At 38.0% G+C, this 27,441-nt stretch overlaps 2 protein-coding genes across 8 annotated transcripts in view; one reads left to right on the top strand and one right to left on the bottom strand.

Moving 5' to 3' along the window:
- Positions 1-159: 159 nt before the first annotated feature.
- Positions 160-14,465, top strand: NUDT13 (nudix hydrolase 13). Of its 2 annotated transcripts, XM_036114165.2 has the most exons (10): positions 160-301; positions 1,597-1,717; positions 5,044-5,135; positions 8,014-8,153; positions 9,374-9,508; positions 10,314-10,420; positions 11,176-11,301; positions 11,463-11,574; positions 12,288-12,442; positions 13,374-14,465. In XM_036114165.2, the coding sequence occupies exons 3-10, from the start codon at positions 5,053-5,055 to the stop codon at positions 13,566-13,568; spliced, it is 1,053 nt and encodes a 350-aa protein (XP_035970058.1). In that variant the 5' UTR covers positions 160-301; positions 1,597-1,717; positions 5,044-5,052; the 3' UTR covers positions 13,569-14,465. The 2 variants fall into 2 exon arrangements, with proteins under 2 accessions (XP_035970058.1, XP_035970057.1); XM_036114164.2 differs by lacking the exon at positions 1,597-1,717.
- ECD (ecdysoneless cell cycle regulator) overlaps positions 10,220-27,441 on the bottom strand; it is a 34,569-nt gene continuing 17,347 nt past the window's right edge. For 3 of the 6 annotated variants that reach the window (XM_078077584.1, XM_036114150.2, XM_078077583.1), the window contains exons 10-15: positions 20,892-20,998; positions 20,576-20,756; positions 19,177-19,244; positions 17,623-17,837; positions 15,934-16,144; positions 10,220-13,439 (exon numbers count right to left, since the gene is read on the bottom strand). In XM_078077584.1, coding sequence (XP_077933710.1) covers positions 13,414-13,439; positions 15,934-16,144; positions 17,623-17,837; positions 19,177-19,244; positions 20,576-20,756; positions 20,892-20,998 — 808 coding nt within the window. In that variant the 3' untranslated portion in view covers positions 10,220-13,413. Of the gene's footprint in view, positions 13,440-15,236; positions 16,145-17,622; positions 17,838-19,176; positions 19,245-20,575; positions 20,757-20,891; positions 20,999-27,441 lie in introns of those variants that run through there. The other 3 variants (XR_013449733.1, XR_013449734.1, XM_036114151.2) reach the window with 3 other exon arrangements.

Raw genomic sequence — 27,441 nt, 5'->3', positions numbered from 1 at the left:
TGGATTAAACTACAATTCCCAGAGTGCATCTCTAGGTGAATTCTGGGAAGTGTGGCAAAAGCATGCTTACAACCATGGTTAACTTTGGAGGACTTAAGAGCCCGCATGAAAACAGAACTACATTTCCCAGAGTGCATCTCTAGGGGATTCTGGGAAGTGTGGCAGAGGCCGCAATGGTCCCTCTAGGGAAGGGAAGCCCTACTTCCCAGGAACGTTAGGACTTCCCAGGAACGTTAGGAGTTCCCCGGTTTCTGCAGATTCTTGAGGCCTAGGAAGGCACCCTCCCCCAACAGAATTCAGAGTGAGTACAGCGGAACAGAAAACTGTTGAGGTTCTAAGCCCAGGAGGGATTTTATGGGAAGGCATAGTCAAAACTTGAAAAAAGATCTTGGTCACAGCATTTTGTGATTTTAGCTTAGTCTTTTCCTTCTTGCAGAAACCAGGGAATGGCCACAGTTTTGCATCATAACTTAAGGAACTATCCTTTTAACTAAAGCTAATATTTTTCTGGAACTTTCTTGGAGAGTCATTTAAAAATAGAATTTGCTTACTTTTTTGCGTTGTGCCTGCATTATTTTTGAATTGAGGGAGGAAACATTTTTTAGAAAGCAAACCATAAAGCTACTTAGTGAGACCTTGAAATCTGTATTCTGTGGCTCCTCAGTTTTGCATATTTCCTCATTCCGTTGAGGTCCACAGTAATAAATAGACAGAACTGAAAAGGGCTCTCTCAAACACTACCAAACTTCTTGGTAGAAATAACCACAGAGATTCGAGATGGGCCTTTTCTTCATGCTGTAGTATTTTACAAAGTAATCTTTCTTCTGTTAAAATGAACAGGATGAGAAATGTGGGAATTACTTATTACAGGGGCTTGAGAGAAATTGTTAATCTTAACAGCCTTGCCTCTTCATTGAATAGTTTTTGGTAAAAATAATATTATCTTTCATCTCTATCAGTCTTTGTACTTTTAAAATACATAATCATAAATGAATGTTGAAAAATGCTTTCCCATGTATTTCTCATCAACACATGAGTTTTGGAGCCAGATAGCCCTGGGTTTGAAACTGCTGCTATCTAAATTGTGATTTCAGATTAGTTAAAGCTTTATCTTCCTCACTTGTAAAATGGGATAAATTCATTCATTCATTCATTCATTCATCTATCTATATTGTGTTTTACATTGTGATAGAGACAATGCTAGGTGCTATAGATAGGGGAAGATACAATCCCAACCCTTGAGGATTGTACAGTCTAACAGATCTGAGAATTGGGTATGTGAAAACCTGACATGGTTGTAATACACTTTAGATCCATTTTCTCTCCTTCCTTCCCCTGTGAGAAGTGAGACAGAAACCAAGCTCCTACGAGTTAGGTGACAGCTATAGATCACAAATTCAGTCAGTGGGAGAGCCCAGAATAAAAGTCCGGAGTCTCTTCAGTGCTTACTTGCCTGTTCCTTCCTCGGTTTGGAGATACGCACAGACACTGTAAATAAAACAGAAGGCAGTCCTGGGCTTGTCATCTAACGTAAAATAACAGTGCTAGTATTTTCTTCCAAAACTTATTTTATGAATAGTGAACTTTTATCCCCAGAATGCCGTCAGGAATAAAATACCATAATACTTGCCAATCCAAACAAAAACAATTCTGTTTGTAATGTGGATTCGAGTATCATGGCAGGTCTACCAGTTGTTTTGCAGCATGTTTACTAAAGGTAAGCCCTTGAGCCAATACACTTTGAATAAAACATCGCACTGAAGACCCCTAAAAGAGTAAAAAATCACAAACTATTTAGAAATAAGTAACAAATTTTCCCTGCATTAGATTTCTAAATAGTAATGGAGTTATAAGAAATTATATTTTCATTCTAAAAGTAATTTCACATATCCTCATTGTTAAAAGACCTTTTTTTTTTTTTTTTGTACTGAGGTACACAAAGAAAAGCGACACATATAGCAGTTGGTTCCTATAATGTGTTTCTATGATCATATTATGGAAAATGCTGGAAATGTACTATAATATTCTAAAATCTAGAATAGTCAAAACCACAGTAAATAAATGAGCACAGGACATCAAACAGTTTGCAAAAGGGGAACTAGAACTATTAAATCTCAAAACACTTTCAATCTTGGTAGTTATAAAAAAAATACAAACTGAAAGTTCTTTTTTTTTTAAACCAGACACTACTGAATCTTGTAAGTGTGGCAATGTGTAGAAGGAGCCATATGATTTTAAACTAAATTTTATCCCAGTAATTCTACTTTGGGAAACTTAAAAAGTAACCCAAAAATATCAGCACACAGTTATTTAGTGGTATCTTATTTCTGGTAATTTAAAATCAGAGCAACCTAAATGTCTAAAATCAGGGGAATGTTTAGCAAAATAAGGATGAGGCTACCTGAATGTAGTATTTTGCAGCTAAAAAAATTATATAGCTTATACAAAAACATGGAAAACTGCTTGTGATGTGTTTCATGAAAGCAAGTTGACAAAAATGTGTCCTCTGATTACAAATATGTAGAAGTTGTATGTGTAAAAAGATTAGAAAATACATAAGTTATATTTATGTGGCCATATTATGGACACCCTCATAATTCTCTTTTCTAGATGTCCTGTAATGTAATTATGTTAATTTTATAATTTTAACGATCTATTTAAAAGAGAAAAATATAGTTAAAGCAGATTTTTAAGGAAATCGTTTTCTCTTCTTTGACTTTTCAATAATCTCTATACTGTTTTTATATAAGATGTGTATAAAAAATATACAAGGGACCATTTAGAAAAGGAATTAGACTTAATTTTTATCTACTAGGTTTATGACTGTACCAATGCAGTTCTCAGTTGAAATAAGTCTGGTTTTCCTCTTGATTGTTAGTATTTTTTCAAAGTTACATTAAGAACTTGACTTTGTTTTTTATAAGCTCTGTGACCATCCCCTGAGTCAGCAGACCATGATAATCCACAACTGGCTAAGGTTAATTTCGTAACAGAAACTAGGCAAAGCATCAGGCAGCCAAGTACAGTGGGCCACACAGATTAGTTGGTACTTAAAGCTCAACCAAACAGCTCTTGGCTCTCAGGATTCAAGGAACTCACCAAAAGAATTCCTTTTGGCTCCCTGGGAATGTGCTGAGGTACTCCTGTTGATGATATGTTATGTGTACCTCTAGTCACTTTAAAAATACAAATAGATACATATCTAATTTATGTTTACTGATATGTATATGTCCTTTTCTTTTTCTTTTCTTTTTTTAGAGAGGGAGAGAAGTGGGGGCAGGCAGGGACAGAGGGAGAGGGAGAGAGAGAATCTTAAGCAGACTCCACGCCTAGTACAGAGACCAACGCAGGACTCGATCCCACAACCCTGAGATCCTGACCTGAGCTGAAATCAAGAGTCGGATGCTTAACCCACTAAGCCACCCAGGCTCCCCTATGTCCTTTCCTTTATAAATTAATTAGATCACGGTAAACCAACCAAATATTACTTGCTTTTCTTACTTAAACATATATTGTGAATATCTTTCCCTGTTACTATATATGAATGTTTCCACTGTTATCTTGTATTTATTTATTTTAAAGGTTTTATTTATTTGAGAGAGAGAGAGTAGGGGGGAGGGGCCGAGAAAGAGGGAAAGAGAGAATCACAAGCAGACTCCTTGATGAGCACAGAGCCCAATGTGGGGCTCAATCCCAGGACCCTGAGACCATGACCTGAGCCAAAACCAAGAGTCAGATGCTTAACTGACTGAACCACCCAGGCGCCCCTCTTCTATTTATTTATTTTATTTATTTATTTTTTTTAAAGATTTTATTCATTTATTTGACAGAGAGAGACACAGCGAGAGAGGGAATACAAGCAGGGGGAATGGGAGAGGGAGAAGCAGGCTTCCCGCAGAGCAGGGAGCCCGATGCGGGGCTCGATCCCAGGACCCTGGGATCATGACCTGAGCCGAAAGCAGACGCTTAACGTCTGAGCCACCCAGGCGCCCCGTCTTCTATTTATTTTTAAGAGCTGTATATTATTCCCCTTTATCATACCTTTCAGTTAACGTTCCTATACATATCCTTTCCTTCTTAGGATAAATTCATAGAAATGGAATTGCTAGGTGAAAGGGATGTTTATTTAACATTTCAATAGATATTCCGAAATTGCCGCCCAAAAATATTGTACCAATTTGCGTTCTCAGAGTTTGTACGTGAGACATGTACATATGACATACCCATATACAAGAAATATATTTCTTCCAATATATCACACAAGTCTTTTAATACTCTCCTAGAGTGCGTTGTACCCACATATCACATGTTCCCTTCTGGGAAAGCTATGTTTGTTTTCTCTCTCCTACTAGAGTCCCTTGACCGTAGGTTTTTCATCAGTACATTTCTGTGTTCCTTAAAGGACCTTGCATAAAGTCAGTTTTCAATAAACACTTTTTGTTGAGTGTCTTTGCTAAATATATTTTACCCTTGGCTAGGACATAGATTGTAGCCAAAACTGTCCAAGGATTAGTCATCAGTGATTCATAATTATGCAACCAAGAAGTAAGCCTAAACTTTAGATGTTCCTCAGTGATTTGTTTAGTATCAAAGCTTGCTTTGGTTATTTAACTGTACTGATTTTCTCATTTCAGTGCAACTTCTTGACTTTTATTGCCAATGTGAAATGTACTTTTTCATAAAATACTTATTGATATACAATTTAAAAGGAATTACCTGCAGAATGGATTCGTAAGATAATTTTTTTTCTCTCACAATGGAATACACAAAATAGAAAATATCTTAGATTCATGTAGATTTGCATAGCTGCCTTTTGAAATATTTTCTTAATGGCCATGATTTTTGTATTTTTCTTATCTATAGGATTCCTCTTACTTCATTCTCAGAGGGACTTTGGCTTTCATATATTCTCCATTACTCTGGAGACATTCTCCATTACTCTGGAGACATTCCAGAGAAAAGTAAAGTATATCACCTCTTGGTGATTCATTACTTTAAATTGCATACTATGACTTTTTTTTTTTAACTCCTCTTTTCTCTAAGGACCTGACAATGTCCCTGTATTGTGGAATTGGTTGCAGGAGAAAATCTTTTTGGTACTTTAGGCTGCTGTCAACTTATGTCACTAAGACCCGGTGAGTTGTGACCAACCTGAGCTCTGATTATTCTCTCTTTGGCCCATTAAATTATAAAATATAAATATCTCAAAATCCTACATTGAGGATTAAGGATACATGATTAAGATTTACATATAAGGATAGTCATTGCAAATTATTTATAATTGGAAAAATTATAAATAAATTTCCAATATTACCTAAAATGTCTGACATACTTAAATATTAAGTTCTATTAAGATAAGAACTTTGTCTTTCCCAGTATGGTACCCCTCGTGCATAAAACAATACCCAGCGCATAGTAGGCACTGAAGGATTGTTGAATGGATGAATGAACAAGAGGGGAGAAATTAATGATAGTATACCCCTATGATGGAATTAAAAACTATACTGAATAATAATAGTTCATGAAGTTTCCTGAAAAAAGGTAGATAATTCTAATTCCCTCACCTCTCACCTCTAAGAAAGAACTAAACTACCAGTTAAAGGTAGACCAGGAGAAAAAAAAAAAAAACCTACAACAGTACAGGAAGATGGTAAAGGACTTCTTTGTCACAGCCTGGGCAAATTTGAAATCTGTGAATTTGAAATCACTAGCCTGTTCTCATAGTTTTGGGGTTTAAACTTGCACCATCTGTGTTATGGTCCCCAAACCCCAACCTAAGAAAAGAATATAAGTAGTAGTCGTAGACTTATAAGACCCCTGGGCACCTTGCAGAAGCAAGGTAAAACTCCTCTGAAGAGATAACACTCATAACCAGGGCTTCCTAAATGAAAAGCTCTGCCAAACATGAGTGCCCAGTCCAGAATTTAAAGGCACGTAAGCATACAATATTACATGAACGAGAGTGAGAAAAGAAAATTGCAGTACTTAAATTATTGTAGGTTATTTGCAGTGCTGAGGCTGAGACTCTGAGAACAATAATTGAATTATTGAACAATTTTTGAATGGTCTAAAAATGACTATATTAAAGTGATTTTAAATTTTTTTTTTTTAATTCATGTGACAGAGAGAGAGAGAGAGAGGGAATATGAGCAGGGGAGAGGGGCGGAGGGAGAGGGAGAAGCAGACTCCTCGCTGAGCCAGGAGCCTGATATGGGGCTCGATCCCAGGACCCTGAGATCATGCCCTGAGCTGAAGGCAGACGCTTAACCATCTGAGCCACCCAGGCGCCCCTGTTAAAGTGATTTTAAAATGAGTAAAAAGTCATGAGAGAATGAAATTCTATCAATAAAGAACATGGCATGAAAAGAATGTTAAAGAAAAAAAGGCTACAACTTAATAGGTATGATTCTTAATATACCTATCTATATACAGATACCAATAAATAGTTTGAAGAATTCCCAGGTGTAAACAGTGATAATCTCTGAATGGTGAGATTCTTGATTTCCCTTTTTTGAACAAATTGCTAACTGTATTTTCTGACTTTTATGGGATGACTTTTTATTTTTATAAATAGGAAAATAAGTTTATGTCTGATAATCTTAGTGTTGTTTCCATGCTATTATAACTAAAGGGGGAAAATTAATTTTTCAAATTAGTGTTCCTGATCGAGAAGGAAAACGTAAGGAACTTTTTGGATCTCAGTTCCAGTTCCAGTGAGGCCCCAGATTTAAGACCTGGGTGTTTATGTAGATGTTGTGCTTTTTAGGGTCATTAGGGCAAAGCACAGGTTGTACCACTCTTACTGTTCTTTTAGGAAGGCAGCGGTGTTTGTTCTATTGTTTATATTTGGTAACTTCTGAGTGGCACGTCTCTCCTTTGACATGAATTAAGTCTTTGCCCCAGGAAGTGAGTCACTTATAGTAAGTTTAAAAATACCATGAGTATTAAAATCTCAGGTTTCTTTGGTCTTGTGTTTATGAAGAGCTCATTGTAACCCCTTTTATCATATAGTCAAAAATAGGTTCCTAAAGATGCCACTGGGGCACATTTATCATTTTGCTTTGTAGTTTTATGTTGAACTAACTCTGTTAGTGTTACAAAAGCTCCCAGATCCTACAGGAAATATCCATAAACTGTGTTGCCTACCTCATGACAAAATTTGCCATAAATCTGAGTCTGTTTAGGGCTTTTAATAGGCAAAAATGGTTATCCCTAAGGCTTCAGAAGGAGAATCTACATTCAGTACCCCCTGAATCATGTGGACCCTGACCCGATTTCCAAGGCTCTTGAAGGGATAAACTTAGGTAATCTTTAATGAAGGTGCTTGAAAAGCCTAGATCTGGATCCAGTACTATTTCTTCTAGAGAAACTAATGATAGGATGTTGTCTTTTTCCACATTTGTATTTTGGCTATTGAAGATATTACACTTATTAAATAAGCGTAGGTCAAGTATAGGTTTCACTTTCCCATCAGTGGTCTCTGGTAGAGATAAGGAGCTAATGGTGTCCACGTCGAGGACTAGGTGTTGGAAGCACGAATGCATTGAAGATAACAGCTCTTTATCATCCCTAGATTGAAAGAGAGTTAAGGTATGGTGTTGGGTCTCTGTCTACAATAATAAAGTCTGCTCCCATCCCTCGGTATTCTGTGGTTGATGTTTTCTCACTGTACTTGTTTTCCTTTCACTCCACTGCATGTAAATTCTTGCCTCACAGCGTAATATTGGCAAAGTACCTTGAGGTTCAATTCAGTAAATATTTATTACCCTTGGAGTTCAATTCAATAAATATTTATTGAATCGAGCCATTCAATATGCTAATTACTAGAGATACAGAACTAAGGCTGACCCTGCCCTAAAGGAGATCCTAGTCTTTCAGGGGAAGAGCAGTTTAGGATATAAATAAAAGGAAATAACTGTGATAGGAGAGGGATGCAAGGACCAAATTCTGAAAGATGAATGCTGTACAAGTAACTAAGTGTGGTTTTAATAATGCTTTATTTCCAAAATACAGGTATTTATTTGAACTGAAGGAAGATGATGATGCATGTAAAAAAGCCCAGCAGACAGGAGCATTTTATCTCTTTCATAGCCTGGCTCCTTTGCTTCAGAAATCGGGACACCAATACCAGGCCCCCAGGCATAGCCTACTAGGTAAGCCCAAAGAGGACCAGCAGTACTGTAGACCAGCCTGTGGCCATGAATGAATTTCATCCATATCAAATCCCTGAGAAGGATCCTTCAATTTTAGAGTCCAGGTTTTCCAAACTATTTCTACCAATTAATTATTTAGTGTATAAACCCGAGTTGCCCAAATATTATTTAGTAGTGGTATGAACCACTATTGCCTTAAACTAGGGGTCAGTGAAACTGCTGTCCAAATTGGAACCCACTGCTTGTTCTGTAAATACTGGAACACAGCCACGCTCGTTCATTTACATATTGTCTATGGCTGTTTTCGCACTACAGTGGCAGAGCAGAGTGGTTGTGACAGAGAGCCACATGGCTCACAAAGCCTAAAATATTTTGCCAAACCCTGCTTAAACCAGTGATTTCCAGCCTCTGTGGAATTGCGTACTTTTCTACTATTGAGATTTGCATCATGACTTCATTTCTTCTAGAAGGGTCAAAAATTAAAAGTGAATTAAAATTAGTATGTTTTAGGAACTCTTTAAGGGTATGTAAATAGACATATCTAAGCATTCAAGGTACTTTCAGTTTTATATGATGTCACTATACACTGACTTACTTCTAAATACAAAGCCAGTGAATTTCCTCCATGGGTCAGAGGTTGAGTACTTGGATAGGTAGTTTCTAGCAGTGCAAAAGAGTATCAGGATGCCATCAGAAGGCAATGTTATGTTGTATTATGAACAAATAAATATGTCCTTCACGCACAGGACAGATTTGCTCCCTATACAACACTTGTCTTATACAGACTGGGATCTTGGATAATAGTCTACCCTAGACCAGACACCCAGCATAATCTGGAGACTACATTGTATGTAACTGATTTGGTCTCTAGCATTTTAAGCATACACTTTTTTTTTTTTCCCCAGCACCATAATACATTAACTGTCATGTATCTTTTGAACTAGGGGATATTCTCCTTTCATGATACAATCACAGAATACAGTGGTACACAGCAAGAATTCCTTCTTTAGTCTAAACACTTCAGATTGCTCATGGGAAGATGGAGGCCTAGAGAGGCTAAGTGATTAGACCAAGATTACATAGCTAATTAGCTGCAGGGCAGTGGCTAGAAGCAGGTATACCTACTTCAAGCTGAAGTAGATGATTTCCTAGGTTAATAAGACTGTGGTGATTTAATGAAAAACCTTTGTTTTCTTCCCTTCTCCTTTTCTGTTTCTTAGAGTTGGAAAGGCTCCTGGCAAAGTTTGGACAGGACACACAAAGAATAGAAGACTCTGTGCTGATTGGATGCTCTGAACAGCATGAAGCATGGTTTGCTCTGGATCTAGGTCTACACAGCTCCTCTTCCGTAAATGGTATAGAACATTATTTCTAATGGGTACTTCCCAGTGGTGCTCAGACTTAGGGATTTCATGTAATAGTAAAATTTCAAAAAAATTTTGTGAATACCAAAGGTTATCAACCTTGTTTTTTTTTTTTTTTTTAAGTTAGGACCAAAAAAATACTACCCATCTACTGTCATCATCATTTAAAAGATAAAGAATATTTTAATACTTTCTAAGCTTCGTGGTAGGTACACAGATGTTTGTTTTATTCTCTGTACCTTAATACATTTTATATTTCTTAAATGTTTTAAAATTCATGACATCATTCTTATCTCAGGTGACTAAACATGTTATCATGCTCAGGGTCTTCAGACCTGCATTTGGGAACCAGTTTGGTATAAGGTTCATGGTTCCTACTAGGCTTTCCTTCTCTCCTTCCAGGTCTGGTTGTAAATGTAATGATGCTGGAATGCAGTGCAGATAGGAGCTTAGAGGTGCCATTTTACCTCTTTTCCAGGGAGAGTGTGTGGTTAGTGCAAATATTCTTATTACTCTGAAGAGGATCTTGAGAAATACTATGCTCTGATGTTTCGCAAATTTGCCTGAATATAAGAAATCACCCAGTGCTTGTTTAAAAATAAAGATTTCGGGGCCTTACTCACCTGCTGTTCAGAATCTCCAGGTAGGGGCTTGAGAACCTGTATATTTTTTATTTTCCCTAATAAAGTATTATCAGGCGAGTTTGGGAAACACTGCTTTAATAGGCATACTTGAGAGGGGCCCCAAGGCAAAGTTTGGTGTTTGTTTCATTTTATCCTCTGTTCTCATTTTCTAGCTTCCTTACAGAAACCAGAAATGGAGACAGAGCTTAAGGGCTCTTTCACTGAGCTGAGGAAGGCTCTCTTTCAGCTGAATACAAAGGATGCCTCCTTGCTGACCACGGTAGATTCTGACTTCTTAGTCCTGTAGGAAATTTGGTAAAGCAATGTTTATGGGTGAATACATGCATGCATGCACAAGGCTAGAATGACATTTGGTTTCTTTTTGAATAGATCACAGTCCTTCCTACAAACCTTGGCAGAAGGACAAGTTGCTGTAGGGAGATTGCTTATTCTTCTTTCTTTTGCCCTTATTATTGGCAGGACCATTTTCTCCTAAAGAAATGCAGATCTATCAGCCTCCTGATATTTTTAATGACCCATAGCATAACATATCATTATGTTACTCCTATGAAAAATTACTTTGTATTGCTTTAATGACTTCTCCTCACAGCTTTAGACTTCACTTGTTAAAGTGCTTTTGGTTGTTCATTTTACTTAAAAAGACATGTCTAAACATTTTTATTTGCAAAAAAATTCCATCTTTACTGGGGAGGAATACCTGTTGGGGTTACACTACATTGGAAATATCTTATTTTTAAGTTGGGTCCTAAGTACATGGGCTATTCATTATAATAGTTTATATATGTATTTTAAATGAATGATAATACTTTCTCTTATTCATATTTCAGATGCTAGAGGAGTATTTCCAGATAGTTTCCTTATTTTAAAGTTCAAACAGTTAATAACCATTTAAAGTAGGTGAGCTGGAAAGGGATTGGCATTTCCCTTTGAGTTGCTCTAAATACTAGGCCAGCACTATTATAGATGAGCTTCACATTCTCTCCAAATGAAATCAGCCTATCTTTGTATTCCTAGGCTCAGGCTCTTCTCCGTTGGCATGATGCTCATCAGTTCTGTAGCAGAAGCGGGCAGCCCACCAAGAAGAATATGGCTGGCAGCAAGCGTGTGTGCCCTTCCAATAAGATTATCTATTATCCACAGGTAAGCACTACTTTAAAAGGACAGTAATCCAAGAAGACTGTGCTAGCCTGCCCTGGGGACAGAAGCCTGTACAGTTAAAAGGCTTTCCTTAGTTATCCATTCCTTCATCCATTAACAGGCCCCAAACCCTAATGTCTAAGTCTTCCATCCCCTTTTCCTAGATGGCTCCTGTGGTGATTACTCTGGTGTCAGATGGGACTCGATGCCTGCTTGCCCGCCAGAGTTCCTTTCCCAAGGGAATGTATTCTGCCTTGGCAGGTTTTTGTGATATAGGTAAGAAGTTTAGGGAATGTACAGATGACTGGAGGACACAAAAGTTTAACAATAGTAGGTATTTCTTTGTCTTGTTGCTTTTATGCTTGGAGTCTCAAGCACACTGTTCCCTGTCAAGTCTAGAAAATAGCCTTCTGGCATTATAATTTTCCAGTATTAGGCAAGTTTTCAAACATATGGCATACCTGAAAAAATTATACAGTTAATACTCACCCATACACTTACCACCTAGATCCTACAATTGTTTTCTTCATTTCCTTTATCACATATCTACCCATTCTATCCATCCACCAATCCATTTTATTCTTTGATACATAGTTTGCAGACATTGGTACACTTCTCCCTAAATATTTCAGCGTGCATTGTATTAATTAGAATTCAATAGATATTTACAGGTTGTTTTTTTCTCAGTCTATTGGGGTAAAATTTGCAAAAGGTCAAACATGGCATTAGAATTTTATTAAAGCTGAGGACAGCAGTAGCCTGTCACTCTTATTTTGCATTCTCACTAATTAAGTAACTAGTATAAGTATTGTAGTTCAGCACCCAACTCCAGACTTGAGTCCTGTTGCTGTAGAGACTCAGGGACTTAGGGCTCTCCCAAGAATACTTAATTGAAACTTTGGAGTCAGTTTTGGGCTCCTTTCACAAATGGGCATCTGTATCACCCTTCCTGCTGCAAGGCTGTCCTGAATTAATCTGAGTGCTTATAGGTGAAAGTCTGGAAGAGGCTGTCAGGAGAGAAGTTGCAGAAGAGGTGGGATTGGAGGTGGAAAGACTGCAGTACTCTGCATCCCAGCACTGGCCCTTTCCTAATAGCTCACTCATGATTGCTTGTCATGCAACTGTGCAACCAGGGCAGACAGAGGTAAGTTCTGATGCTTCCTTAGGCTGTGATATTTCCTTTGCTTCACCCACAATGGTCAGTAGGCACCTTTCTAGTCCAGCATTGTCTACGTTATACAAAGATGTGTAACGTAGGATTTGTTCCCTTAAGGAGTTTGCAGTCTTATAAAGGAAGCAATCTCCATGAAAATACAGAGCATCCGCACAATTACCATTCTTCTTTGTATGTATCTCAGTCATGTGACAATTTATTTTTCAGCAGGACTTAACAGAGCATCTTATACAGAGTAGGCACACAATAAATGTATCAAATTAAAGGAATGATTTCAGGGTTGGTCTTATTGTTCAAGTCTTTTAGGATGTTGGGGACCAATTATATAAAATCATAGGAACTTCTGGTTGAAAGGGATTTAGATGTTGTCTTATCCAGCCTCATCTTGCTCTTCTGCAGCATCCTGATAGATGGCATTGTGGTCCCTACCTGCCAAAGTCTATTGTGTTTTGGTTTGCATAGAATTAATAATATCTCATCTGTCTCAGCTTCCTGCGGATACGATGTGCATTGCAAAGAAGATACTATGCCTTTGATAATCATTAATAATCCCTTATCCCTTAGAGAAGAGTAATTTTATGTTCTTTTTAAATTGAAAGTTAATCAAGAATTATTTATATATTACACCTCACTGTTAACCACTCTTTAGTATTTCAGTATTTGTGCTTCCAAGATTTTTAAAAGGCACTTTTTTCTTTCACACTGTTTAAAAAAATATATTTAACTCTCACCTTTTAATTATGCCTCTTTTGCTTCTGCACAATATCTAAAACTGATTATCTCCCAGCCTGTAGATCCCAGGTATTGCTCAGTTCTGGGAACATTTTCTCACCTGTGGCCAGAGTATTCTAAATTTTGTAGCTCCTAACCTTACATTTCTGTTTTTCTTTATGTCTTTTAGATCCAGGTGAACTTGAAAGAACTAGAGGCAGCTGGCTGGTTCAGTCATGATGAGGTAGCCACAGCCCTGAGGAAAAACAATCCATATACTCAGCAACAGTATGGGACATTCTGGTTGCCCCCTAAGTTAGCCATTGCCCACCAACTGATTAAGGAGTGGGTGGAAAAGCCGCCCTCCTCTACCCTGCCCGCTTAGCTCAGATTGAGCCACCTAGATCCCTTCTCAGTATCCTGGAGGGGCATAAAAGAGATCAGTTGATAAAAGGGAGGTGACCAAAGGCCATCTCCAACTTCATACTAAGGCAGAGTGGGAGGTGACCCTACAGCAGGATGCCTCTAATAGCAGTGAAAGGAGGTTCCTGTTCATAGGCAAATCAAAATGCCAAACAGATAATGATGATTGTCAAAATCAGAGGGAATTTTGAAGCATTAGTTTGGATATAGGCCCCCATGCACCCATTTTCACTGAGGTCTTGGAAGCAAACATCTTTTGGCATGTATCTCATTAATGCTGGGTTTACACTAACTGCAAAAATGTGCCTGGTATAATTTTAATTTTATCTTAGTATTGAAGATACATAGCAAATCTCAACCCACTACTGAGTTACCTTTCATCCTCATAGAATTAGAAAAATGGCACAATATAACATTAAAAAATTCATGTACAGGTATTTTGTACATGGTATTTAAATAAAAGCCTTATTTCTTTAAGTCGTCTGAAGGGATGAAGAAAGTGGGAGCCAAGGTCTTCCTCAGACTACCCTGTAATAAATCAGATGCAGTGATGTTCTGCTGGGGTAATTGCATCCCAGTGGGGCTTAAGAGAGCTAAGTCTTTTGCTGTTACTTGCTCAGCTTGTGACCCAAGGAAAAGATGATCACTTTGCCATGTCTGATTTCCTAAATATAAAATGGCCACTGCCATTTGCATACTGTAAGTGTTGTAACTTCAGCTAAGGGATTAGTGAGGGTGAACCATTTCCTGTTTTACGGGATAAACTAAATTTAGGATTGCTCATCATTCATGTATGTCATTCTATACTTTGTCATAAGGGAGAATTTATCTGGAGGAAATAAAAAATTTCCACACCTTTGTTCAGATGTATTTTTCTGTCTTATGAAGTGAGGAAATAGTAGAAAGTAAGAATCTGGGGCAGGGAGTAGGGAGGGAGAAAAGGAATCTATTTGTATGATAAGCATTGAAGCCCAGGTCCCAAGTGTGGAAAAACTGAAGCGATATGCAGAAGAAAAGTTGTTAGAAGTCTGTTTGAAAATAGAAATGGCCAGGAAAGAGTTGTATCTTCAGATGATTTCAGGCACTAATTTGTGATAAAAGACTCAAGTGCCAGAGATACTAAGATTATTCACACATTAAAGTCTACTAGATTCTAGAACTAGACAAGATGAAGTGCTGAATTTCCCTTTGATCCCAAAAGGTCGTTGCTTTTGCCATTGCCGGCAAATCATCAGTACTCTGGGGAAATCAAAGTGCCTTCATCAGGAAATGTTGAGGGATAGTATGTGATGGGACTTGATTGTCCTGTTAGGTTGGCAGCTTGCCCTGACCTGAACTAAACCCAGCATGTAGAAGGGAAAAGCACTCTCCAAAGGGAGGTCCTGAGATTTCTTCATATCTTGCAGTTAGAAGAAAACAGTTCAGGGTCCATGTGTATTACCATCTCCCAATCTTTTCTATCTCTCTGTGGGTGTGTTTGTGAGCACCTGTGTACACATCCCCAATCTGAAAATACTGATAGAAAGGGGAGTGTGCAGGATTCATGTTAAGTTTCTCAAACTTACCATGGAGTAACTGTTTGCTTTTGGATTAATGTGTTGATTTGGAAAAGAAAAATGAGAGAGGCTAATAGAGGAGCTGTGACACTGAACTTTATTTCCTGGCAGTGAGTGGGAGGAGGGCTTTGCTTCTTAGAACTCCAAGGATATCTGAAAGCTGAGGCAAAAGAGGGCAGGGCTGAGGTACTGAAAATGGCAGATAAATAAAAGGAACTTTGGTACAGGGCCTACCTGGCTGGACAATATTCATGTGGCAATGAGTGATGAAGGTGGTAAGGATAAAAAGAACCCACTCAGTCCGTGAAGCAGAAGAGCAAAAACAGGTAAAACATTAAAACAAATGTATTTGTCACCAGAGTGAGCCTGGCTAAAGGTCATTTCTGGTAACTGGAATAAAAAAGCAACTCATTCACTTCTCATTTTTGCCTATCACCCTCCTTTCTCTTCCTTTAATCCTCAGTAAAGATCAACTTAATGTTCTAAACACGGAGTGTGTAAATCTCTCAGGGGCTGTCCAGGGGCTTGATTTTTCTCTCTTCTGCTGACTTCAAAACCTTGTATGTACCTCAGCTGAGATCACAAAGACTTATGCAGAGTGGACAACATTTGGGGCTCACAGAGGAGAAGTTAGCCTGTGAAACTTGTACTGAAGAAACATTTTTACTAAATGAGTCATCTAAACTATACATGAGCACAGTGAGACTCAATATTTATTTAAGAAGAAAAAAAGAGAGGCTAGGTGTGCTGGCTAATCTTGCGTTGGCTTACTTGTGGGTCTGTGATCAGTGTTATCAGGCAGCTGTACTCCCATGCTTTGTAAAAGGTTGGACGCAGGTCCTGCCAGTCCAGCTTGGGAACTATAGGATTCCAGTATATTTGAAACCAGGTTCAGGTCTATATCCACTGGTGTCATAACAGATCCTCCTGCACCAGAATCTTCCTCATCTGAATTATTATTGGTAGTCTGGGATAGAGGTTCCTTATTTATGGAGAGAAAACAAAATCATGGAATAGGCCATTAGATTAGATGGTAGTTACAAAAAAAACTAAGCAATAATGTAAAACTGAAATCTAAATTAAAAAGGCAATTTCTTATCCTTAATGATAGAAAATAAAAATGAAGTCTAATAAACTTCACAATTTAACACACATATTAGAATTTGGTTCCAAAGATTTTAACACACTTCTTTCTAGGAAAAGTTTCTATAAATTGGATTTCTTCCCCGTTTTGAAATAGCCCAAGGGAGATAACCAAAGTTAAGGAGACATATTTATAGCTTGCCTAAGAGTTTTAAAAGAGATACGCAAATATGAACATTAAAAAGAGAGAATCTAATTTTTTCTCTAAATGAAAGAAACTAATTTCCTTTTTATTCCCCAGTGAAAAAACTTTAAAAGCCTGAGGCTCTGTGGAGTCCAACCACAAAGATTCTGAATTGTTACTTGAACCTCTCTGGTTTCACAGGTTGGGAAAGGATTTGAAAGACTGCAGCTTGAGTTATAGGTCTTAGTATCTTTGCTATTCAAAGTGCAGTCCATGAATCAGCAGCATGCTGATCCCAACACTGCTTGGGAGCCTGTTAGACATGTAAAATCTCAGGCTTCACCCCAGACCAACTTAACCAGAATCCACATTTTATTTTCTATATTTTACTTTTTTTTTTACTTCACTTTTACTTAGATCTTTAGATGGCTCATATACATATTAATATTTTAGAAACACTGCTTTAGATAAATTTAACATTGTTTCTTGGTTTCTATTAGGTTTGGGCAATACTGGAAGTGATTATAGTTTAAATGTGGTTTAGATGATCAAAGCAAGGTAAATAACATTCATTAAGGGCCTTATGGATTTCACTGTTGTCTCATTTAGTTCTCATACTGATTCTACAACATAAGGATTACTGGTTAATGGATATATATTCACAGCGGATGGTTGAGCTGGATTTCAAACCCTACTCCCCAAGGCTCCAGGGTCCGCTCTCTTTCATAATGTCTCTTAGGCCCAGGTTAGACACTGCTGGTATAAAAACTAGGATAAAAAAATGAGTGGAAGATGAATTCTTAATTTGGCCCTAAATTAAGAAAACACAGAACAAACACTATTAAGACTTGAAAATTATTTGGATATTTAAGATCCTTTCTGTTTTTAAAGTCCGTGTAAGCTGTTAGTAGTAGAATGCAACCACAAACTAGTCTGACCACACTGCATGACTTTTAATGTTAAATCCTAATGGATAACATAGAATAAGTAATATAATTAAACATATTTAGGAGAACAAAGTTAATAATCCTTAGGGAAACATTAGCAATCTTAAATTCTTATTTATTTCAAATCGAAATATCAAATGCATCATCAAAAAAAGGAAAGAAAAAAACTAAGATAATATACAGTTTTAGCTCTCCTTCATAATATTAAGATATTCAGATAGAGGAAGAGGTTAAACACTCACGTACCATTTGCTTCTGGGTGGTGAAACTTTTGCCAATGCTGGTCTGTGCCAATTCCTGGTCCATCTGGGCCATATACGACTTGAGATTATTAAGAGTTCCTCTTACAGATGCTTCTTCCCCAGTCTCCTGGGTTTTAAGATCCAAGTCATCATCACTATCTAAACATTCAAAGTCTTCCTCATCCAGATCATCGGAGTCTGATTCATGAGGACTTGGACCTACACAGACCCCAACACAAAAAGAGCCACATGGTAATTTTTTCTTGAGTGATTATACCTCTCAAAAGAGTTAAATATTATCTGCGGAAAAGGACAAATATACAGAGGTAAATTACTTAATAAAAATCCCTTCCAGAAAATGGTACTGCGGGCAGATATTTGCAGAGAAGTACACAGGCTGATCTGAAAAATACAGCTTTTTTTTTTTACTATGAATTCAATAACTAAAATTTTTTACTTAAAATTTAAAAGCTACAGAATACATGGATATACTTTGATATAAATATTCAAGCCATATGGAGTTATTATTGTCTCACATCTCACTCTCTTCCCAGAGTTAAGCATCTTTTCACAGTTTGGTGGGTACCCAGGCCTTTATGCAGTTCTTTACGTATGTATAAAAACGTAAGGGTATTACATACATACACATATCTCACACTCACACACACACACACACACACACACACACACACACACACACTGAACCATGGTTTGCTTTTCCACTTATTTCTAGGTCTTGGAAGTCCTTCTTTGTGAAAACATGTAGATGGATCTCATTCTTTCTTAAGACTGCACAATATTTCATAATATGATTGTACTATAATTTAGCCATTTCCTTCTCCATGGACATTTAGGACATTCCAATTTTTTGCTACTACAATGCTGTAATCACTATCTTAGCACATATGTGTCCTTTTCATAGAGAAAATTCCTGGAAGTGAAATTACTAAGTCAAAGGTTATAAACTTTCTAGAGTTCCAAACCACCCTGTGAAAGACAACTTAAACTTCCACGCTCATGGTTTGACAGTACCCATTTCTTCAACCCTTTGAGAAAACTGGGTATTGTCAATCTTTTAAATCTTTGCCAATATGGTGGGCAAAAAAATAAGTTATTACTTTGTATTGTGTATTTATTTACTAGAAACAAGTATTTTCAAATATTTATTTGTCTGTATTTCTTCTTCAAGGCATTGCCTGTTTATATCCTTTGTTGATTTTTTAAATTGGGCTATTTGTCTTTTTATTATTAGGGTTAAGTACAGTAAGTCAAAAGAGAAAAAACAGTGTAACATGGAAGCCAAGGTAAAACCATATCTAGCCACACAGCATTCACTCATTCAACAAATACTCAATGAGCAGCTACTATGTTAGGCACTGAGCTAAGCATCCTCTGCAAAATCATTCAACTGGGCAGAAGTTCATGGTTGAAAGAAAGTCAAAATCATTAAGAGAAAGCAAATACTTTGACTTCCAAGAGATCCAATGCTCTAGTACTCTAGCAACAGCCTTGCTACTTACAGTTTCAGAATCAGAATAAACATCACACTGTAACTTACCTAAAATCTTGTCAAAATAATTAAGAAAAGAATCTACATCAAAAGTGATTGGAGCCTCAGAAGGTTCCCTGTAAGATTAAAGGAAAAAGACCATTTATTTTGAACACAACTCTCTGGAACTTTTTTTTTTTTTTTTTAAAGCAGTGCCATTCTTAGGACTACTACTAGAGATACGATCTCAAAAGAAGTACAACAAGAAAAACTGTAGTTTAAATGGTCTTGCAGGGCAAAAGAAACGGGAAAGACTGATGAAATAAAAGTAAAGGGTGCCTGGGTGGCTCAGTTAGTTAAGCAACTGCCTTCGGCTCAGCTCATGATCCCAGAGTCCTGGAATCGGGTCCCACATCTGGCTCCCTCCTCAGCGGGGAGTCTGCTTCTCCCTCTGCCTCTCCCCCACCTCTTGTGCTCATGATCTCTCTTTCTCTCTCACAAAAATAAATAAAATCTTTAAAAAAAAAAAAATGAAAGAAAAGTAAAAGTTTCACTTTGTTTATGCACATTTAACTTACACTGATTTAGGGACCTACCCACCCTGCACCTCCCACAAGATATATATATATATATATATATATATATGGCATTAGCAGAACAAATCACATCTCTGAGTTAATTTTAAAAACGTCTATTTCTTTAGGAACTAAACTTTTAAAAGTAAGAACATATTTTCTCTTCTTTCTTTCTTTTTTTTTTTTTAAACTGGCTCCATGCAGTGTGGAGCCCAACATGGGGCTTGAACACACAATCCTGAGCTCAAGACCTGAAATGAGATAAAGAGTTGGACACTTAACCGACTGAGCCACCCAGGCACCCCCCCCAATCTCTGCTTTCTTAAAAAGAGAATACTGAACATAAATTTTATTCTTCTCATGAGGCTCAAGAGCATCAACACGAATAAAGATATATTTGCCATACAAGTGACAATTCCATCTACCTTATTTTCCTATTACTTGCCAAATGTAACTTCCCATTTCTTCTGTTATTATTTCTTCCTCTGATGAACTCTTTTATCCCTCTCTTTTGAATGTGAAGCTTCTAATCGGCTTGTGGGGTGGGAGGTTGAATGGAAGTGTGGATTTGCTGAGAGCTAGGTGTTAAGAGCCCATAAGGTTCTGAGTAAAAGTTTAAAGAGTAAAATACACGATTTCCTTGCACAGCTCTGGGATGGACACTTTTAGATCTGTTGAGTAGTCTCTCTGACTTACTTTAAGAATTGCAAAGAATCAGACTATTAAAAATACAACTCCAGATAAGTCATCATGGTACTAGGCACCAAAAGAGGGAAACACAGCAGTACAAATCATTTACTGAAAAGAAAAACAAGAGTGGAAATGGCAATGACTAGATGACTTCAACATGTGCATTCTAACTACTTAGATATTTATACTCTAACACAAATTACCGAGGTAGCTCTGCTCCTTTGTGGGTTGAAACTTTGGAAATGAAAGCTTTCATGCTTTCTGAGACTTGACTTAAGTCGTAGTTCTGCTCCTCCTTGGAAATGGGCTCTGCTTCTGTTTTGCCAGCAGCTTCCTGCAGTAGCTGGTCCAGTTGATCTGGTGAGAGATCTAACCACCGGTCATCTGAAAAAGAAGAAAACAGGACACTGCCATACCACACTGAACATGGCAGGTACTCTCAGAGAAGGGCCCTGTGAGACTTAGTGGAATATTTTCATCTTTCCTAAACCTTCTGCTCTATCCTGGTCCATCACTTACCATCTTCTGGGGGAAGATTGGCTTCTTCCTTCTTAAGCTCTTCTATATCAAATGGTACAGTTTGTAATAAGGTTAAGATTTCTTCACCTGGGCTCATAGCAAGAGAGCTATAAAAAAACAGAAGACATGGGAATTTTTTTATAAGACAGCTCAGAATAATAATCACAAAAAAATAGTATTTTAAAGCTGAGAGGAATAATCTAGTCTAATTTGTTTTGAAACAATTGTTTTAGGTTACAGACCCCTTTTTCTCAAATAAAATTTTACCAGGAACTCTAAAAGAGCTCAAAGAAAAACTGCTTTGTACAGCAAAGGAAACTGAAAAGGCAACCTACTGAATGGGAGAAAATATTTACAAAATCATACATCTGATAAAGGGTTAATATCCAAAATATATAAAGAACTCATACAACTTGATAGTAAAAAAACAATCTGGGGCACCTGGGTGCCTCAGTTGTTAAGCGTCTGCCTTTGGCTCAGGTCATGATCCCAGGGTCCTGGGATTGAGCCCCGCATCCGGCTCCCTGCTCAGCAGGAAGCCTGCTTCTCCCTCTCCCACTCCCCCTGCTTGTGTTCCCTCTCTCACTATGTCTCTCTCTGTCAAATAAATAAATAAAAATATTTAAAATTAAAAAAACCAATCTGATTAATTTTTTTAATTTAAATTCAATTAGCCAACATACACTACATCATTAGTTTCTTTTTTTTTTTTCTTTTTTAAAGATTTTATTTATTCATTTGAGACAGAGAGAGAGAGCATGAGCAGGGGGGAGAGGTAGAAGCAGACTCCCCGCCAAGCAAGGAGCCCATTGCGGGACTCGATCCCAGGACCCTGAGATCATGACCTGAGCTGAAGGCAGACGCTTAACCATCTGAACCACCCAGGCGCCCTACATCGTTAGTTTCTGATGTAGTGTTCAATGACTCATCAGTTAAAAACAATCTGATTTAAAAATGGGCAGAGGACCTGAGTACGAGATGTACAAATGGCCAAGAGGTACATGAAAAGGTGCTCAACATCACTCGTCATCAAGAAAATACAGATCAAAATCACCATGAGATATCAGCTCACACCAGTCAGAATGGATATTACCAAAGGACAAGCGAGTTGGTAAGGAGGTGGAGAAAAGGGAACCCCCATGCTTTGGGGAATGTAAATTGGTGCAATCACTATGAAAAACAGTATGAAGAATCCTCAAAAAATTAAAAACAGAACTAGCATATGATCCAGCAATTCTACTTTTGGGTATATATGTAAAGGAAATGAAAACAGGATATTGAAGTGATACCTGCAATTCCCTTCACTGCAGGATTTACTCACAATAGCTAAGACATGGAAACCACCTAAGTGTCCACCAATGGATGACAGGATAAAGGAGATGTGCTATATTAATACAATTATATTACAAATTGTATTACAATTACAAATATATATAATAAATATATACATATATATTATTCAGAAAAATATATATAAGAAGGAAATACTGTTATTTGTGAAATGGATTGACCCTGAGGTCACTATGCTAATGGAATAAACCAGACAGAGAATGACAAACACTGCATGGTATTACATATATGTGGAATCTCAAAAAAAAAAAAAAAAAGTAAAGTTCATAGAAACAGAGTAGAAAAGTAGTTGCCAGGGACTAGGGAGTGAGGGAAATAAGGAGAGGTTGGTAAAAGGAAGGGTACAAAGTTTCTAAATGCCATCTAAGGATCTAATGTAAAACATGGTGACTATAACACTGTATCTTATAATTGAAATCTGCTCAGAGAGTAGAACTTAAATGTTCAAACTGCCCCACCAAAAAGATAAATATGTGAGGTGATGGAACTGCCAATTAACTAGATCCCTTCAAATGTACAAATATCAAATCACCATGATGTATGCCTTAAATATTTATGATTTTGTCCCTCAATTATTTCTCAGTAAAGCTGAAAAAGAAAAACTGCTTTGATTGAAATGGAGTTTGGAAGCTCAGAGATGTATCCATTTCACCTTTGCCTTTGGTTCTGCAACAGGATGCATGGAACACCATTATGAAGTTGCTGACTGAGTACAACTGTTTCAATTTATATATAGCATATATATGAGAAAAAGAAAACCCAGAGGAAAGTACGAACTAAAATTAATCTTGCATGTATAATATGCTAGGCTAGCACTTAATTTTAATTTTTTTTTTTTTTTTAAGATTTTATTTATTTGACAGAGAGAGAGAGCACAGCAGGGGGAGCAGCAGGTAGAGGGAAAAGCAGGCTCGCCCCAAGCAGGGAGCCCAATGCAGGGCTCCATCCCAGGACCCAGGGATCAGGACCTGAGCCGAAGGCAGACTCTTAATGACTGAGCCACCCAGGCGCCCCAGGGTAGCACTTTAAATACATTTTCTTATTCCCGCATCGGGCTCCCTGCTCAGCAGGGAGTCTGCTTCTCCCTCTGACCCTCCCCCCTCTCATATGCTCTCTCTCTCTCATTCTCTCTCTCATAAATAAATAAAATCTTAAAAAAAAAAAAATACATTTTCTTATTTAGTCCTCTAATTACTATTATGAGGTAATAATCCTGTTTTACAGATGAGAAAACCAGAGCTCAGTGAAGTTCTATAACTTTTGAAAAGTCATTGAGTTAGAACAAAGTCTCGAAGTCTTCTGATACTATCTTATGATCCTCCTACAGTAAACTGATGAGGAAGTAATGCACAGAGATATTATCTGTATGATGAGCATGTTATTTTATGATGGCAATGTGACCTGTTATATAAACTGATGGAACCCTGTCTGACCTATTTATAATGGAGCAAATCAAGTTATAGAATGGACTTACATTCATTTAATAAAGATTTGCACACCTTGCTAAATCATATAGGTGACACATATTATGCAAATATTACTAAGAGGAAAAAAATAAATACACAAATAATCATAATAAATTACACAATATAAAATCATATTTATTTATTTTAGAGATAGAGAGAGAGAGAGAGAGTGTGAGCAGGGGGAGGGGCAGAGGGAAAGGGAGAGACAGAATCTCAAGCAGACTACCTGCTTGTGCATGGCTCAATCTCACAACCCTGAGGTCATGACCTGAGCCAAAATCAAGAGTTGGACCAAATGCTGTGAAGAGTCACAGGAGAAGGTAATTAATTACATTAACTGAAGAGAAGTTTAAAAAAAAATGATAAAGACAATGGAAGTAGTTGAGTTAGGCCTTAAACAATGGGGTGGGGGGCCTGGGTGGCTCGGTTAAGTGTCCAACTCTTGATTTCAGCTGAGGTCATGATCTCAGGGTCATGAGATTGAGCCCTGCACTTAGCGGGGAGTCTGCTTGAGATTCTCTCTCTCCCTCTCCCTCTGCTCATACATGCTCTCTCTCTCTCTAAAATAAATAAATCTTTAAAAAAAATGGGGAAGATGTTTTCTTAAGATTTTATTTATTCTGAGAGAGAGAGAGCCCGAGTGCATGAGCAGGGCGAGGAGCAGGGGGAGAGGGAGAAGCACACTCCCACTGAGCTGGGAGCCCAACGTGAGGCTCGAACCCAGGACCCTGGGATCATGACCTGAGCCCAAGGCAGACGCTTAACCAACTGAGCCACCCAGGCACCCAGAATGGGGAAGATTCTGACAAGTAAGATAGGGTAGAGGAACTTCAGGCAAAGGGGAAAATGAGCATTAGTATAAAGGCAAAGAAGTGAGGAACATGTTCACAAAGCAAATGGTGTTCAGTTTGGCAAAAGTGTGGAAGACGAAGCTGAACAGATGGACTGGGATGAGAGCACAGTGAGCCTGAAATGGCTAAGTTTGGACTCAATGAAATAAGCAGTGGGTGATCACTGATGGCTTCTTTTTTATTTTTAATTTTTGTTTTAAGAGATTTAAATAATATAGACAAGTCCAAAAGATACAGCAAAAAAAAAAAAAAGATGATATAACAAATGTCCATATCCTACCACCTAGAATTATAATATTGTTATACTTACGTCCAGTCTAAAGGAATGATTGATTACCCTTAACATAAAAAATTAAACATGCATGTACTTTAAAAATTTATAGATAAAGCTAATACTTTTTCTTTGATGATCAACATTATCAGTTCCAACCCATTTCGTTATTACCCAGAGGTGACTGCTCTCACAAATGATCCTTCTGGTCCACTGAGTGTGTGCATGTGCGTGCACGTGCACACACACACACACATTTGTTATATTTGCTGTTCTCTTTCCCTGGAATTTTATTCCCCCCCAAATACCTGTATGCCTCATTCCCTCACTTCATTTATGTCTCTTCTCAAACAGAACCTCCTTGGAAAGGCCTCTTTGACCAACCTATTTAGAATAGCAGCCTAGCGGTGCCTGGGTGGCTCAGTTGGGTGAGCCACCGACTCTTGGTCTTGGTTCAGATCATGATCTCAGGTTCATGGAACTGAGCCCTGTGTCAGGCTCCATGCTCAGCACAGAGTCTGCCTGGGATTCTCTTTCTCCTTCTCCCCTTCCCCCTACTCGTACAATCAATCAATCATCAATCAATCAATAAAATCTTTAGAAGAGCAGCCTGTACGTCTCTTTCCTCATACACTGTTTTCTCTTCAAAGCACTTACTTATCACTATCTAATATCATATAGTGATTTACTGTCTTTCTCCTACACTAGCATGTAAGCTCCATAAGTATAGGAAGACTTTAGGTTTAGGACGCCTGGGTGGCTCAGTTGGTTAAGCGACTGCCTTTGGCTCAGGTCATGATCCTGGAGTCCTGGGATCGAGTCCCGCATCGGGCTCCCTGCTGAGCGGGGAGTCTGCTTCTCCCTCTCCCACTCCCCCCTCTTGTGCTCTCTCTCTCATTCTCTCTCTCAAATAAATAAATAAACAAAAAAACAAAAGATCAGTGGTTTTCAACTGGGGACAATTTTGCCCCCAGAGGACATCTGGCAAAGTCTGGTGATATTTTGGGTTGTCACAATTGGGGGCTGGGTGGAGTGCTATTGGCATTTACTGGGTAGAGGCCAGGGATGCTGCTAAACATCCTATAATACACAGAGCATCTCCCACAACAAAGAATTATCTGGTCCAAAATGTAAACAGTGCCAAGGTTGAGAAATCCTGAATAGACTCATGTACATTTAGCTAATCTCTGGTTAACTAATGGATAGTAGTCCATCATACAAATACACTGCAATTCATTTATCTACTATTTTTTTTTTTTTTTAAAGATTTTATTTATTTATTTGACAGAGAGAGACACAGCGAGAGAGGGAACACAAGCAGGGGGAGTGGGAGAGGGAGAAGCAGGCCTCCCGCCAAGCAGGGAGCCCGATGCGGGGCTCGATCCCAGGACCCCGGGATCATGACCTGAGCCGAAGGCAGACGCTTAACGACTGAGCCACCCAGGCGCCCCATTTATCTACTATTAATGGACACTTACATTGTTCAATCTTTCACTTTTACAATCTCTAATAATTTTTAGGAGAGGGATTAAAGATGATTGAAGATATATTTCAAGCAGATTCTCCTGGCTATAATGGTTGCATTGGAAGTGAAGAGTCGCTAGAAGTTGGGAAACAAATTTAGGTATTGCCATAGTTCAAGAAATAAGCAAAAAAAAAAGAAACAATAATTAGAGTAGGTAGGCAGTAAAAAAGAAAAATGCAAGACACAAGATAATAATAAAAAGGATCAAGAGACTGGATCCAAGGAGAGCCAGGAAGTCTAGGTGATAAGGAGGATGGTAGTACTCTTAAAAAAGAGAGTGGGGGGGCGACTGGGTGGCTCAGTTGGTTAAGCGACTGCCTTCGGCTCGAGTCATGATCCCGGGGTCCTGGGATCGAGTCCCACATCGGGCTCCCTGCTCAGCAGGGAGTCTGCTTCTCCCTCTGTCTCTGCCCTCCCCTGTTTTCTCTCTGTCTCAGTTAAATTAAATTAAAAAAAAAAAAAAAAAAAAAGAGAGTGGGAAACAGTCTGTGATATTAATCCAGGTATTAAAAAAACAAAACAAAACACTGGGAATTCAAGAACAGGTCTGGAGGGAGATGCGAGTTTGGTTTTAAACTATTTAGAAGCTACCCTGGTTTGGGGAATGGGAGTCTCTTTTGCAACATTATTTAGAATGTTGGACATGTAGGGGCGCCTGGGTGACTCAGTCGGTTAAACGCCTGCCTTCGGCTCGGGTCATGATCTCAGGGTCGTAGAATAGAGCCCCGCATCAGGCTCCTTGCTCAGTGGGAAGCCTGCTTCTCCCTCTCCCTCTGCCTGCCGCTCCCCCTGCTTATAGTCTCTCTGTCAAAGAAATAAAATCTTAAATAAATAAATAAATTAAATTAAATGTCGGATATGTAAACTACTTATAATTCTTTCTCCAGTAGTAAAAATATGGTAAGTTATGGCACATCCATTTCCTGAAATGTTATGCAGCTCTTTAAAATTATGCTTATAAAGCCTTTTTAATGTCGGGAAAAAGTAAGATTATAATGAGTAAAAATTATGGACAGGATATAAAATTTTTATATAGTATAAAAATGTTTCAAAAATAACTAGATGAATGGGGAGGAGGGAAATCCTG

Source organism: Halichoerus grypus, chromosome 7 (assembly GCF_964656455.1).
Source record: "Halichoerus grypus chromosome 7, mHalGry1.hap1.1, whole genome shotgun sequence".
In the NCBI taxonomy this organism is placed as follows: domain Eukaryota; kingdom Metazoa; phylum Chordata; class Mammalia; order Carnivora; family Phocidae; genus Halichoerus; species Halichoerus grypus.
Note: the sequence above shows the minus strand (reverse complement) of the source record. Positions and strands in the feature narration are given on the sequence as shown.